General features: G+C 44.1%; 1 protein-coding gene across 3 annotated transcripts in view; it reads left to right on the plus strand.

Annotated features, from left to right (window-relative positions):
- LOC126475817 (cGMP-dependent protein kinase, isozyme 1) overlaps positions 1 to 16,102 on the plus strand; it is a 578,889-nt gene that overhangs the window by 494,432 nt on the left and 68,355 nt on the right. For all 3 annotated transcript variants that reach the window (XM_050103496.1, XM_050103494.1, XM_050103495.1), the window contains exons 4-6: positions 1,514 to 1,651; positions 1,740 to 1,909; positions 13,858 to 14,218. In XM_050103496.1, coding sequence (XP_049959453.1) covers positions 1,514 to 1,651; positions 1,740 to 1,909; positions 13,858 to 14,218 — 669 coding nt within the window. The remainder of the gene's footprint in view (positions 1 to 1,513; positions 1,652 to 1,739; positions 1,910 to 13,857; positions 14,219 to 16,102) is intronic.

Here is a 16,102-nt window from a genome sequence, read left to right on the forward strand (position 1 = left end):
TTTATGTTAAGAGGCCTGAAATACATGTCACGGGATATATTGCATTACACTGGTTTTATTCACTGTGTGTCTCTACTGAAAAAGAAGGAAATACAGGGTGTTTCAAAAAGGACTTTACAACTTTAAAAATTCATGTAAATTTATTGAAAGAAGTGGGTTTAGCGTTATTTTGTAGGGAAACAAAGTTTTTTTTTTTTTTTACCTTAAACTAAAGATGTATGTGGCTGCCGTTGGTTATCCTACACAAATCCCATCGGAAGTGAATTTCTTCCCAAGCTCGCTGTAGCATTTCAGGTGTAATTTGCTCAGTGGTGGCATAAATTCTTGCTGTAAGTCAGGTAGAGAAGCCGTCACAGGACACACAAACACGATATCCTTGAAAAATCTCCATTTTAAAAAAAATCGAGTGGTGTCAAGTCAGGGTAACGTGGGGACCATGCAATTTGCGCATCACGACCAATCCATTGACCTGTAAAGCGGTCACTGAGAAAATCCCGGACGTCAGCCAGGTAGTGGGGTGGCGCACCATCTTGCATGAAGTAAACATTTCGTTCTTGGTCATCCTCATCGATCAGTGGTATCAAAAATTGTTGTAACATATCCAGGTACATTATCCCGTTGACGGTTCTCCCGCTGAAAAAAAGAGGACTTTCTTGCTCACTGCACAAAAAAGTTCACTTTAGGGCTGTCACGAACATGTTGCAATGTTTGATGTGGGTTTTCATTGCCCCAAATCCTACAGTTATGTGTGTTAAACTTGCCACTTAAGTAAAAATTCGACTCGTCAGAAAAGATCGTGTTCATCCTCATGTAATCGATTTGACATACCCGCACAGAAGTTCTTGTGAGCAATTTTACCAATGTCTTTTATTGCTTGTACGATCGTGAATCTGTATGGTTTCAAATGCAAACGGTTTCTCAACAGACGGAAAACAGTCGTATGTGGGATTTTCAGTTCGCGAGATGCATGCCGTGTCAATTTCGTAGGGCTGTTGACAAAACGTTGTCTCACTTGCCCAACGACGTCGTCAGATGTGCCTGGACGACCTGATGATTTCCCAGGTCTTACCGAGCACCCAGTTTCTACAAAACATTTATCCCACTCATAAATTGTAGGCCTACTAGGAGGATTTTTAGCGTACTTAGTGCGGAAGATACGCGGAACTGTTGTCGCCGAATTCAATTCTTCATACCAAAACACATAGCTAGCACGCTCGTGTCCAGTGAAGACAGCCATCTTTAACGCAAATGCCGCTAGCGCTCCTTACGGTGCGATTCGGTACTAGCGAACTACACGAGACAAAACTTTATGTATTTTCCTACAAATTGACTTTACAGTCACCTCTGTAGGTACTATGAATTAATTTATATGAATTTTCAAAGTTGTAAAGTCCTTTTTGAAACACCCTGAATGAACACGTTGCCTTTCTGCAGTAAGCGGTATGGCTGAAGAAGCCACAAAGACTACACTAGTACATAACGAAAAATTAACTGTTTTTTGTAATATTCACAGGATCACATCTCTACGTGTCCGCCGAGGGTGAATTCGAAGTTATCAAGGAGGATAAAGTTCTTGGAAGAATGGGACCCGGGAAAGCCTTTGGAGAACTTGCCATTTTGTACAACTGTACTCGGACAGCATCCATTAAAGGTAGTATGGAACTGCTCACATCGGCCGACCTCTTAATTTAGACGCCTGTTGAGGGGTTCGCGACTTAAGCGTGTTTTGTGTGCCTCAGTGGTGAACGACGCGAAGGTGTGGGTGCTGGACCGAAGAGTCTTCCAGCAGATCATGATGCGGACCGGCCTGCAGCGGCTCGAGGACAACATCAACTTCCTGCGCAGCGTGCCTCTGCTCCGCAACCTCAGCAACGACGTTCTCGCCAAGATCGCTGACGTCCTGGAAGTTGTAAGTCTGACAGCTAACCACGATACGTTTAATAAACGTCCTGCCGCCTAGGATATAGCAGTTCGTTTTTGTTTGACTACTAGTTACAGCTTATTATTCATTTAGCAACAGAACTTGAACATCAGCTACGTGACGATCAGATTAAAAGTGGTAAAGGCACCAAGGGGGCAGTACTCACAATACGCCTGATAATGAATGTCAGAGTCACTTTCAAACTATTTTTAGATCTAGAAAAAGCCTCCGAGAATGTAAATTGGCGCAATTCTCAGAAATCCTCAGAAAATAGATACATGTAGTTTTTTTTTTGTTTACATCAGTCTACTGACTGGTTTGATGCGGCCCGCCACGAATTCCTTTCCTGTGCTAACCTCTTCATCTCAGAGTAGCACTTGCAACCTACGTCTTCAATTATTTGCTTGACGTATTCCAATCTCTGTCTTCCTCTACAGTTTTTACCCTCTACAGCTCCCTCTAGTACCATGGAAGTCATGAAGTCATTCCCTCATGTCTTAGCAGATGTCCTATCATCCTGTCCCTTCTCCTTATCAGTGTTTTCCACATATTCCTTTCCTCTCCGATTCTGCATAGAAGCTCCTCATTCCTTACCTTATCAGTCCACCTAATTTTCAACATTCGTCTATAGCACCACATCTCAAATGCTTCGATTCTCTTCTGTTCCGGTTTTCCCACAGTCCATGTTTCACTACCATACAATGCTGTACTCCAGACGTACATCCTCAGAAATTTCTTCCTCAAATTAAGGCCGGTATTCGATGTTAGTAGACTTCTCTTGGCCAGAAATGCGTTTTTTGCCATAGCGAGTCTGCTTTTGATGTCCTCCTTGCTCCGTCCGTCATTGGTTATTTTACTGCCTAGGTAGCAGAATTCCTTAACTTCATTGACTTCGTGACCATCAATCCTGATGTTAAGTTTCTCGCTGTTCTCATTTCTACTACTTCTCATTACCTTCGTCTTTCTCCGATTTACTCTCAAACCATACTGTGTACTCATTAGACTGTTCATTCCGTTCAGCAGATCATTTAATTGTTCTTCACTTTCACTCAGGATAGCAATGTCATCAGCGAATCGTATCTTTGATATCCTTTTACCTTGTATTTTAATTCCACTCCTGAACCTTTCTTTTATTTCCATCATTGCTTCCTCGATGTACAGATTGAAGAGTAGGGGCGAAAGGCTACAGCCTTGTCTTACACCCTTCTTAATACGAGCACTTCGTTCTTGATCGTCCACTCTTATTATTCCCTCTTGGTTGTTGTACGTATTGCATATGACCCGTCTCTCCCTATAGCTTACCCATACTTTTTTCAGAATCTCTAACAGCTTGCACCATTTTATATTGTCGAACGCTTTTTCCAGGTCGACAAATCCTATTTTTCTTTAGCCTTGCTTCCATTATTAGCCGTAACGTCAGAATTGCCTCTCTCGTCCCTTTACTTTTCCTAAAGCCAAACTGATCGTCACCTAGCGCATTCTCCATTTTCTTTTCCATTCTTCTGTATATTATTCTTGTAAGCTGCTTCGATGCATGAGCAGTTAAGCTGATTGTGCGATAATTCTCGCACTTGTCAGCTCTTGCCGTCTTCGGAATTGTGTGGATGATGCTTTTCCGAAAGTCAGATGGTATGTCGACAGACTCATATATTGTACACACCAACGTGAATAGTCGTTTTGTTGCCACTTCCCCCAATTATTTTAGAAATTCTGATGGAATGTTATCTATCCCTTCTGCCTTTTTGACCGTAAGTCCTCCAAAGCTCTTTTAAATTCCGATTCTAATACTGGATACCCTATCTCTTCTAAATCGACTCCTGTTTCTTCTTCTATCACATCAGACAAATCTTCACCCTCATAGAGGCTTTCAATGTATTCTTTCCACCTATCTGCTCTCTCCTCTGCATTTAACAGTGGAATTCCCGTTGCACTCTTAATGTTACCACCGTTGCTTTTAATGTCACCAAAGGTTGTTTTGACTTTCCTTCCGACAATCATATCTTTTTCGATGTCTTCACATTTTTCCTGCAGCCATTTCGTCTTAGCTTCCCTGCACTTCCTATTTATTTCATTCCTCAGCGACTTGTATTTCTGTATTCCTGATTTTCCCGGAACATGTTTGTACTTCCTCCTTTCATCAATCAGCTGAAGTATTTCTTCTGTTACCCATGGTTTCTTCGCAGCTACCTTCTTTGTACCTATGTTTTCCTTCCCAACTTCTGTGATGGCCCTTTTTAGAGATGTCCATTCCTCTTCAACTGTACTGACTACTGCGCTATTCCTTATTGCTGTATCTATAGCGTTAGAGAACTTCAAACGTATCTCGTCATTCCTTAGTACTTCCGTACCCCACTTCTTTGCGTATTGATTCTTCCTGACTAATGTCTTGAACTTCAGCCTACTCTTCATCACTACTATATTGTGACCTGAGTCTATATCTGCTCCTGGGTACGCCTTACAGTCCAGTATCTGATTTCGGAATCTCTGTCTGACCATGATGTAATCTAATTGAAATCTTCCCGTATCTCCCAGCCTTTTCCAAGTATACCTCCTCCTCTTGTGATTCTTGAACAGGGTATTCGCTATTACTAGCTGAAACTTGTTACAGAACTCAGTTAGTCTTTCTCCTCTTTCATTCCTTGTCCCAAGCCCATATTCTCCTGTAACCTTTTCTTCTACTCCTTCCCCTACAACTGCATTCCAGTCGCTCATGACTATTAGATTATCGTCCCCCTTTACATGCTGCATTACCCTTTCAATATCCTCATACACTTTCTCTATCTGTTCATCTTCAGCTTGCGACGTCGGCATGTATACCTGAACTATCGTTGTCGGTGTTGGTCTGCTGTCGATTCTGATTAGAACAACCCGGTCACTGAACTGTTCACAGTAACACACCCTCTGCCCTACCTTCCTATTCATAATGAATCCTACACCTGTTATACCATTTTCTGCTGCTGTTGATATTACCCGATACTCATCTGACCAGAAATCCTTGTCTTCCTTCCACTTCACTTCAATGACCCCTACTATATCTAGATTGAGCCTTTGCATTTTCCTTTTCAGATTTTCTAGTTTCCCTACCACGTTCAAGCTTCTGACATTCCACGCCCCGACTCGTAGAACGTTATCCTTTCGTTGATTATTCAATCTTTTCTCATGGTAACCTCCCCCTTGGCAGTCCCCTCCCGGAGATCCGATTGGGGAACTATTCCGGAATCTTTTGCCAATGGAGAGATCATCATGACACTTCTTCAAATATAGGCCACATGTCCTGTGGATACACGTTACGTGTCTTTAATACAGTGGTTTCCATTGCCTTCTGCATCCTCATGTCGTTGATCATTGCTGATTCTTCCGCCTTTAGGGGCAATTTCCCACCCCTAGGACAAGAGAGTGCCCTGAACCTCTATCCGCTCCTCCGCCCGCTTTGACAAGGCCGTTGGCAGAATGAGGCTGACTTCTTATGCCGGAAGTCTTCGGCCGCCAATGCTGATTATTTATCAAAATTTAGGCAGTGGCGGGGATCGAACCCGGGACCGAATACATTTTGATTATGAATCAAAGACCCTACCCCTTTTTTTATTTTCGTTTTGTTCGCTTTAGTTCGTGCATCTGCTCGAGGCGGACGTCGTAAGACATCGATTTAAGTTCGTTGTTGATCTGTCAACTCAGTTTTTTTTATTACAGAGGGCACATTACTCTCTGACCGAACACGCTGAGCTACTGTGCCGGCTACCCCTAGACCACGGTCTACACTACATGTAGTAGGAATATACAATAGGCACAAGAACCAAGAGAGAACAACTAGATTGTAAGACAAAGGGAAACGTGTTCGGAATAAAAACAGCCTCAGAGAGTGATGCGGTTTTTTTCTTCCTCCATCCAATCTGCACTTCAAGGACTAAATGAAGGAAATAAAAGAAAGATTCAGAAGTGGGATTAAAATTCAGGGTGAAATGATATCAATGACAAGATTTGTTGATGACATTGTTCTTCTATATGAAAGTGAAGGACAATTGTAGAACACGTGTAATGGAATAAATAGTCTACAGAGGACAGAATATGAATTGTGAATATATCAGAGACGATACTATTGAGTAGTAGCAGAAATGAAATTAGTGATAAATTTATCAAAACTGGAGACTACTAACTGCAAGACCTGAAGTAATCTGCTACTGTGGAAGGAACAAAATGCACTACGAAAGTGTTAAAAAGGACACAAGAAGCAGATTAGCTCGTTCAAGGCAGCGGTCCTCATCAAAAGAAGTCCACTACTATCAAACATAAACCTAAATTTAAGACAGAAATTTCCGAGGACGTTCCCCTGAAACCCAGAATTGTATAGAAGTAAGAATTGTATGTAAACAAAACTTACTCTGTGAAACAAAAAGAAGAGAATCTAAACGTTTCAGATGCTGCGGAAGGATGATGAAGATTAAGTTAACTAATCGGATAAGAAATGAGGATATTCGTCGCTGAATTAGCGATGAAAAAACCATATAGGGAACATTAACTAGAAAAAAGGATATGATCATAGGACTTGTATTAAGACATCAGGGTATTACTTACATGGAACTACAGGGACAAAAGTAGCAAATAAATACACAACAGCAAAATATATGGCAATGGAGTGAGGACGTTGCGTGTAAGTACTACTCTGAGATGAACAGCTGACACAGGAGAGAATATTGAGGCAGGTCGCAAAAAACCAGTCATAAGACTAGCGAACCAAAAAAATTAAATAGACAACGAACAATGTGTCTCACTATAACTTATAAGGTCTTCTTCTTTAAAAGAGGCATGTTTAATCGTTCAACCAATCATCCAGATCCGTTGCTGAGATGTGCAATGTCATCATCCAACAGTAAGTTGTTACTTCTTCCCTAGCATTAATCCCTGTGTCAAATTTCTCCTTGGTTTCCTTAACTGCCTGCGCTATGTACAGACGGAATGACGTTTAGAGAAGGCTGCAACGCTGTCTCGCTTCCTTCTACATTTTCATTTCCTTCGACTCGTATAACTGCAGTCATTTCTCTGCAAACGTTGTAGATTGCTTATTGCTCCTTGCATTTTATCCATGATAACTTCAGAATTTGAAAGCATGTATGCCCGTCAACGTATTTTTATTTCTAAACCTTCAAATGCTGTGTACGTGTGTTTATACTTCTTTAGTCCATCGGTTAAGATAAGTCATAGGGTCAGTATAGCCTAGCGTGCTTCTGCAATTCTCCGGATTCCAAATTGATCTTCCCCAAGCTCGGCTTCTGCCAGTTGTTCTAGGCCTCTACAGATAATTCGTGTTAGTATTTTGCAACTCTGGCTTAATAAACTTACAGTTCGATAACGCTCAGACTTGTGGTACGGCTACTGTTACATTATTCCTGAAGCATGAAGTATTTCGCCTTCTTGATACCGAAAAGTAATCATCTCCATAGCGATGAATAACGACGTGTTGCGATATTTTTAAAAAAATGGTTCAAATGGCTCTGAGCACTATGCGACTTAACTTCTGAGGTCATCAGTCGCCTAGAACTTAGAACTAATTAAACCTAACTAACCTAAGGACATCACACACATCCATGCCCGAGGCAGGATTCTAACCTGCGACCGTAGCGGTCGCTCGGCTCCAGACTGTAGCGCCTAGAACCGCACAGCCACTCTGGCCGGTGCGATATTTTTACTTTATACTACTTTCAAAGTAGTAAAGAGAATAAGGAATGGCTCATTGTCAAAGCTGGAAGACACTCAATAGTGGAAAAGGTGAAAGGCTTGTTCTTTGTAGAGTTAAGATTACACGGAAAGGCTGAAGAAAGACAGACATCAGAAGTGGATCTGTTGAGGTAAAGAAGGCTTTCTTCAATAAAAGAGCTCTGCTGGTATCAGATATTGATAGATAATTGAGGGAGAAGTTCCTCAATGTGTACGTCTGGAGCACGGTATTACACTAATGGCCATTAAAATTGCTACACCAAGAAGAAATGCATATGATAAACGGATATTCATTGGACAAATATATTATACTAGAACTGACATGTGTTTACACTTTCACGCAATTTGGGTGCATAGATCCTGAGAAATCAGTACCCAGAACAACCACCTCTGGCCGTAATTTAATGCCTTGATACGCCTGGGCATTGAGTCAAACAGAGCTTGGATGGCGTGTACAGGTACAGCTGCCCATGCAGCTTCAACACGATACCACACTTCATCAAGAGCAGTGACTGGCGTATTGTGACGAGCCAGTTGCTCGGTCACCATTGACCAGACGTTTTCAATTGGTGAGAGCTCTGGAGAATGTGCTGGCCAGGGCAGCAGTCGAACATTTTCTGTATCCAGGAAGTCCCGAACAGTACCTGCAACATGCGGTCGTGCATTATCCTGCTGAAATGTAGGGTTTCGCAGGGATCGAATGAAGCGTAGAGCCGCGGGTAGTAACACATCTGAAATGTAACGTCCACTGTTCAAAGTGCCGTCAATGCGAACAAGAGGTGACCGAGACGTGTAACCAATGGCACCCCATACCACCACGCCAGGTGATACGCCAGTATGGCGATGACGAATACACGCTTCCAATGTGCGTTCACCGCGATGTCGCCAAACACGGATGCGACCATCATGAAGTTGTAAACAGAACCTGGATTCATCCCAAAAAATGACGTTTTTCCATTCGTGCACCCATGTTTCGTCGTTGAGTACACCACCGCAGGCGCTCCTATCTGTGATGCAGCGTCAAAGGTAACCGCAGCCATAGTCTAAAAAACGTCGCCGAACTGTTCGTGCAGATGATTGTTGTCTTGCAAACGTCCCCATCTGTTGACTCAGGGATCGAGACGTGGCTGCACGATCCGTTACAGCCATGCGTATAAGATGCATGTCATCTCGACTGCTAGTGATACGAGGCCGTTGGGATCCAGCACGGCGTTCAATAGTACCCTCCTGAACCCACCGATTCCTTATTCTGCTAACAGTCATTGGATCTCGACCAACGCGAGCGGAAATGTCGCGATACGATAAACCGCAATCGTGATAAGCTACTATCCGACCTTTATCAAAGTCGGGAACGTGATGGTACGCATTTCTCCTCCTTACACGAGGCATCACAACAACGTTTCACCAGCCAACGCCGGTCAACTGCTGTTTGTGTATGAGAAATCGGTTGGAAACTTTCCTCATGTCAGCACGTTGTAGGTGTCGCCACCGGCGCCAACCTTGTGAATGCTCTGAAAAGCTAATCATTTGCATATCACAGCATTTTCTTCCTGTCGGTTAAATTTCGCGTCTGTAACACGTCATCTTCGCGGTGTAGCAATTTTAATGGCCAGTAGTGTACATGGAAGTTAAATATGGAGCACTGGAAACCCAGAGAAGAAGTAACTGGAAGCTTTCGAAGTGTGCTACTATTGAGTAATGTTAAAAATTAAGTTAGATAAAGGACGAAATGAAGGGACACTAAAAAGAGTACATGGAGAAAGATACCTGCGGAAGGCACATTCCAGAAGTAAGGATATGTTAGTGGGACATCCGCTACGGCATCCAGAATTAATTAACTTGGCGCTGGAAGAGTAGCAGAGGGGTAAAACAGCAAAGACAAAGTCTATGAAACACATCGTAGAGGATGCTGGGTGTAGTACACTAACTCATCAAAGGTACTCGGAAACTCCTCAGTGGACATTAATATGGGATGTGTTAACCTTCCCCTTTATAACGTCTTAAAATCTTTTGGGGACACTTTCAATGAGTGTGCGAATGACTGTGGAGCAGTGGCCGCCCATTCTGCCTCAGGAGCCAAAAACAGAGATGGAAATGATCTTGGACGCTGGACTCTGGAGGGAAGTGGACGTTCTGATTCCAAAGTGTTGCATTAGGTTCAGCTCGGGACACTGGCCAAGCTAGTCTATATAAGTGTTATTGTCCTTACAGATTCCGCTTTATGACAGGGTTCAGTGTCATGCTCATACAAACCATCATCGTCTCCACAATGTTCCTCTACTGCATTCAGTACCCACCGCTGTAAAATATGTTCGTAACTTTTCGTGTTTTGCGTTTTCTTAAGCACAATAAGGGGATAACACCCTAATCCAGAAAAACACCCCCATTCCGTAACAGAGCCTGCTCCGTACGTCATTGTTGGCATTACACACGATGGCAGGTAGCATTCTCGAGGCATTAGCCAAACCCAAACACCTTCATCTGATTGCCACAGGGTAGCGAAATTCATCCCTACAAATCACTTCTTTCGAATCATTCACTGTGCAGTGGTGTCGCTTAATACTGATACCATGAATGTGTGGCTTATGAGAACCTGCTCCACCATTCTGCCCCATTCTTTTTGGTTTCCTACACACACTCATTGCGCTAGGTTGATGCTGGCAGGACTTTGGAAGTGACAAGTCACTCCTTCCGCGAAGCTCGATGATCAGTACACGACATCCGTGTGGTCTTGATTCCAAAGTGTTGCATTAGGTTCAGCTCGGGACACTGGCCAAGCTAGTCGATATAAGTGTTATTGTCCTTACAGATTCCGCTTTATGATAGGGTTCAGTGTCATGCTCATACAAACCATCATCGTCTCCACAATGTTCCTCTACTGCATTCAGTACCCACTGCTGTAAAATATGTTCGTAACTTTTCGTGTTTTGCGTTTTCTTAAGCGCAATAAGGGGATAACACCCTAATCCAGAAAAACACCCACATTCCGTAACACAGCCTGCTCCGTACGTCATTGTTGGTTGTTCTTTCACTTCTACACTACACCTTCACATCACCAACAGTCGGCTTGTGCAACTTTGAGAGAGTTGAAGTTTCTGTGATGGTTTTGTCACTCAGGTGATATCCAGTGACTAGTCACGTTCGAAGACAATGAACTCAATAACCGACCCATTCTGCTGTCAGAGCTTCTCTACTGGCAGCACAATTCCTTTTTCCTCCTTTTGTACTGGCGAGTACTCCTCTCTTAACGTCTAGTGGTTAATTCCGATTTACTTAGAAGTGTCCGGATAATTATTATCAGATAGTGTAGTTATGTAGTAATGAAAAAATTATCATAATATCGCAAAAGATGTCTGACAGCATCCAAGAGTGCCGGCCGCTGTGGCCGAGTGGTTCTAGACGTTTCAGTCCGGAACCGCCCTGCTGCTACGGTCTCAGGTTCGAATATTGCCTCGGACGTTGATGTGTGTGATGTCTTTAGGTTAGTTAGCTTTAAGTACACTACTGGCCATTAAAATTGCTACACCGCGAAGATGACGTGCTACAGACGCGAAATATAACCGACAGGAAGAAAATGCTGTGATATGCAAATGATTAGCTTTTCAGAGCATTCACACAAGGTTGGCGCCGGTGGCGACACCTACGACGTGCTGACATAAGGAAAGTTTCCAACCGATTTCTCATACACAAACAGCAGTTGACCGGCGTTGCCTGGTGAAACGTTGTTGTGATGCCTCGTGTAAGGAGGAGAAATGCGTACCATCACGTTTCCGACTTTGATAAAGGTCGGATAGTAGCCTATCACGATTCCGGTTTATCGTATCGCGACATTGCCGCTCGCGTTGGTCGAGATCCAATGACTGTTAGCAGAATATGGAATCGGTGGGTTCAGGAGGGTACTATGGAACGCCGTGCTGGATCCCAACGGCCTCGTATCACTAGCAGTCAAGATGACAGGCATCTTATCCGCATGACTGTAACGGATCGTGCAGCCACGTCTCGATCCCTGGGGACGTTTTCAAGACAACCATCTGCACGAACAGTTCGACGACGCTTCCAGCAGCTCGGAGACCATGGCTGCGGTTACCCTTGACGCTGCATCACAGGCAGGAGCGCCTGCGAAAGTGTACTCAACGATGAAGCTGGGTGCACGAATGACAAAACGTCATTTTTTCACATGCATCCAGGTTCTGTTTACAACTTCATGATGGTCGCATCCGTGTTTGGCGACATCGCGGTGAACGCACATTGGAAGCGTGTATTCGTCATCGCCATACTGGCGTATCACCTGGCGTGATGGTGTGGGGTGCCATTGGTTACACGTCTCGGTCACCTCTTATTCGCATTGACGGCACTTTGAACAGTGGACGTTACATTTCAGATGTGTTACGACCCGTGGCTCTACCCTTCATTCGATCCCTGCGAAACCCTACATTTCAGCAGGATAATTCACGACTGCATGTTGCAGGTCCTTAATGGGCCTTTCTGGATACAGAAAATGTTCGACTGCTGTCCTGGTCAGCACATTCTCCAGGTCTCTCACCAACTGCAAACGTCTGGTCAATGGTGGCCGAGCAACTGGCTCGTCACAATACGCCAGTCACTACTCTTGATGAAGTGTGGTATCGAGTTGAAGCTGCATGGGCAGCTGTACCTGTACACGCCATCCAAGCTCTGTTTGACTCAATGCCCAGGCGTATCAAGGCCGTTATTACGGCCAGAGGTGGTTGTTCTGGGTACTGATTTCTCAGAATCTATGCACCCAAATTGCGTGAAAATGTAATCACATGTCAGTTCTAGAATAATATATTTGTCCATTGAATACCCGCTTATCATCTGCATTTCTTGTTGGTTTAGCAATTTTAATGGCTAGTAGTGTAGTTCTAAGTCTAGGGGACTGATGACATGACATATTAACTCCCATAGTGCTTAGAGTCATTTTAACCATCCAAGAGTCGAAAGGCTTATGACGTCAAAAGTTGCCCTACATTAACTACCTGGATTTTAAAAATTCAGTAAAACAGCCTCGAACTCAACAGAAGTTTATTTATGTTGGCACATGGTTTCGGTCTATAATTTAGAACATCTTCAGGACCAAGTAGTTGACGGCCGTACTCTTACGGCTATTGCTCTGTCCACTGCTACCTGCCACCATGATGGTAATTACACCCTGAAGATGTCTAAATTGTAAACTGAAATCTGTTGCCAATTTAAATACTCTTCTGTTGCGATCGAGAGTGGTTTGCTGAATTTTAACATCGCTGTTTACGCTCCATTGATAGAACGCTTTCTAAAATTTTAAACTCCACCTAGATAGTATCTGCATGCTTTTAGAGTTGTAATGGGCGATTGCCATGCAGTCTGTTTTTACTCGTATAGTGCACCACAGCTTGTTGTTGTTGTGGTCTTCAGTCCTGAGACTGGTTTGATGCAGATCTCCATGCTTCTCTATCCTGTGCAAGCTTCTTCATCTCCCAGTACTTACTGCAACCTACATCCTTCTGATTCTGCTTAGTGTATTCATCTCTTGGTCTCCGTCTACGATTTTTACCCTCCACGCTGCCCTCCAATAGTAAATTGGTGATCCCTTGATGCCTCAGAACATGTCCTACCAATTGATCCCTTCTTCTAGTCAAGTTGTGCCACAAACTCCTCTTCTCCCCAATTCTATTCAATACCTCCTCATTAGTTATGTGATCTACCCATCTAATCTTCAGCATTCTTCTGTAGCACCACAATTGAAAAGCTTCTATTCTCTTCTTGTCTAAACTATTTATCTTCCATGTTTCACTTCCATACATGGCTACACTCCATACAAATACTTTCAGAAACGACTTCCTAACACTTAAATCAATACTGGATGTTAACAAATTTCTCTTCTTCAGAAACGCCTTCCTTGCCATTGACAGTCTACATTTTATATCCTCTCTACTTCGACCATCATCAGTTATTTTGCTCCCCAAATAGCAAAACTCCTTTACTACTTTAAGTACCTCATTTCCTAATCTAATTCCCTCAGCATCAGCCGACTTAATTGGACTACATTCCATTACCCTCGTTTTGCTTTTGTTGATGTTAATCTTATACCCTCCTTTCAAGACACTGTCCATTCCGTTCAACTGCTTAGTCATTAGTTATGCCTTACCTCAGACTAAAATCTGCTACATCACACACCACAGCGTTTTTGATTGTGACGAATTTTTTTGTTACGATCGACTCGTCAGGAGTTCTACCCGGCCGGAGCGCACATCATACGGCAAGGCGCGAGCGGGGACACGTTCTTCATCATCAGCGGCGGCTGCGTGAAGGTGACGCAGCGGCTGGCGGGCCGGCGCGAGGACGAGGAGATCCGCACGCTGGAGCGCGGCGACTACTTCGGCGAGCAGGCGCTGCTCAAGGAGGACTGCCGCACGGCCAGCGTGATCGCGCTGCCGCCCGGCGTCGAGTGCCTCACGCTCGACAGGGACTCCTTCATCCAGCTCATCGGAGACCTCAGCGAGCTGCACGAGAAGGACTACGGCGACGAGACGCGCGGCCTCTCCAGGCCCTCCAGCTCCTTCAGTCTCTACGCCGACGTCGAGGCGGGTGAGTGTGTTAGCAAGGGCTCGACCGCTCAATTACAATCTCCGTTGCTTTCACTGTTGGCATTTGTGGAGCAGTACGTGAGCCTCGCTGCTTTTCGCGGATGATGCTGTAGTATACAGAGAAGTTGCAGCATAAGTAATTGCAGCGAAATGCAGGAAGATCTGCAGCGGATAGGCTCTTGGCGCAGGGAGTGGCAACTGACCCTTAACATAGACAAGTGTAATCTATTGCGAACACATAGAAAGAAGGATCCTTTATTGTATGATTATATGATAGCGGAACAAACACTGGTAGCAGTTACTTCTGTAAAATGTCTGGGAGTATGCCTACGGAACGATTTAAAGTGGAATGATCATATAAAATTAATTGTTGGTAAGACGGGTGCCAGGTTGAGGTTCATTGGGAGAGTCCTTAAAAAATGTAGTCCATCAACAAAGGAGGTGTCTTACAAAACGCTCGTTCGGCCTATATTTAAGTATTGCTCATCAGTGTGGGATCCGTACCAGGTCGGCTTGACAGAGGAGATAGAGAAGATCCAAAGAAGAGCGGCGCGTTTCGTCACAGGATTATTTGGTAAGCGTGATAGCGTTACGGAGATGTTTAGCAAACTCAAGTGGCAGACTCTGCAAGAGAGGCGCTCTGCATCGCGGTGTAGCTTGCTGTACAGGTCTCGAGAGGGTGCGTTTCTGGATGAGGTATCGAATATATTGCTACTTATAACTCCCGAGGAGATCACTATTGTAAAATTAGAGAGATTCGAGCCCACACAGATGCTTTCCGGCAGTCGCTCTTCCAGCGAACCATACGCGATAACATGAAAGGGAGGTAATGCAGTGGCACGTAAAGTGCCCTCCGCCATACACCGTAGGGTGGCTTGCGGAATATAAATGTAGATGTAGATGATCTAGATGTAGAAAAAGTTTCCCTAAGTAAAATTACTCAGCACAACAGGCTACCTCTCTTCATGCTCGTGCCGGCCGGTGTGGCCGCGCGGTTAAAGGCGCTTCAGTCTGGAACCGCAGGTTCGAATCCTGCCTCGGGCATGGATGTGTGTGATGTCCTTAGGTTAGTTAGGTTTAAGTAGTTCTAAGTTCTAGGGGATTGATGACCACAGAAGTTAAGTCCTATAGTGCTCAGAGCCATTTGAACCATTTCATGCTCGTTGATCGCGATTAAACTGAAGTGAAAGAATCTTATTCTTCCCTAGTATGTGTCCTGCATTGTTGTGAAGACCGCTTCCTTGGTTCCCTTACTATCACAAATCTCTGTTGGTCGGATCCTTGGATTTGAAGCTGTAGGAGAGAGCTGCACACCTTTTGAGATTTCATTTGTTACAGTTAACAAAGGTACAAAATTGATTGAATCTTGCCATCCTCAACTGTAGTGGTGGTATCTGATTTTAATAACGCTAATTCTGAGTAAAATATACTACACTTCATTCTCTGAACATCTCTAAGCAGCCTACAATTTAATAATCTGGTTTCCTAAGTTGCATCAGTGGGCGCATAAATTGTACCGTCCTTTTAAAATATGCCCCTGAGTTTGAGGTTATGTACTAGTCTACGGAAGTGTTCCAGAAATTAGTTCCTATATCATTTTTGCAGGCATTGCAATATACCCTGATCAGCCAGAACATAAGGACCGCCGATTTGCTATCGGTGTAAGCCCGTCCAGGCGATAGCAGCATCACTTGGCAAGGAACGACTGCTAGTCGGAAACAATCATGGTACATGTACTATCAGTGAGCGTGCTGTCCGTGTGTAGAATGGGAAGGCGCGCGATCATCTGAGTTTGACCGAGGGCAGACTGTGATGGCTCGGAGGCTCGGCACGAACATTTCGGAAACTGCGGGACTTGTCGGATGTTCGAGGAGTGCTGTGGTGA

Source organism: Schistocerca serialis, chromosome 1, assembly GCF_023864345.2.
Source record: "Schistocerca serialis cubense isolate TAMUIC-IGC-003099 chromosome 1, iqSchSeri2.2, whole genome shotgun sequence".
In the NCBI taxonomy this organism is placed as follows: Eukaryota; Metazoa; Arthropoda; class Insecta; order Orthoptera; family Acrididae; genus Schistocerca; species Schistocerca serialis.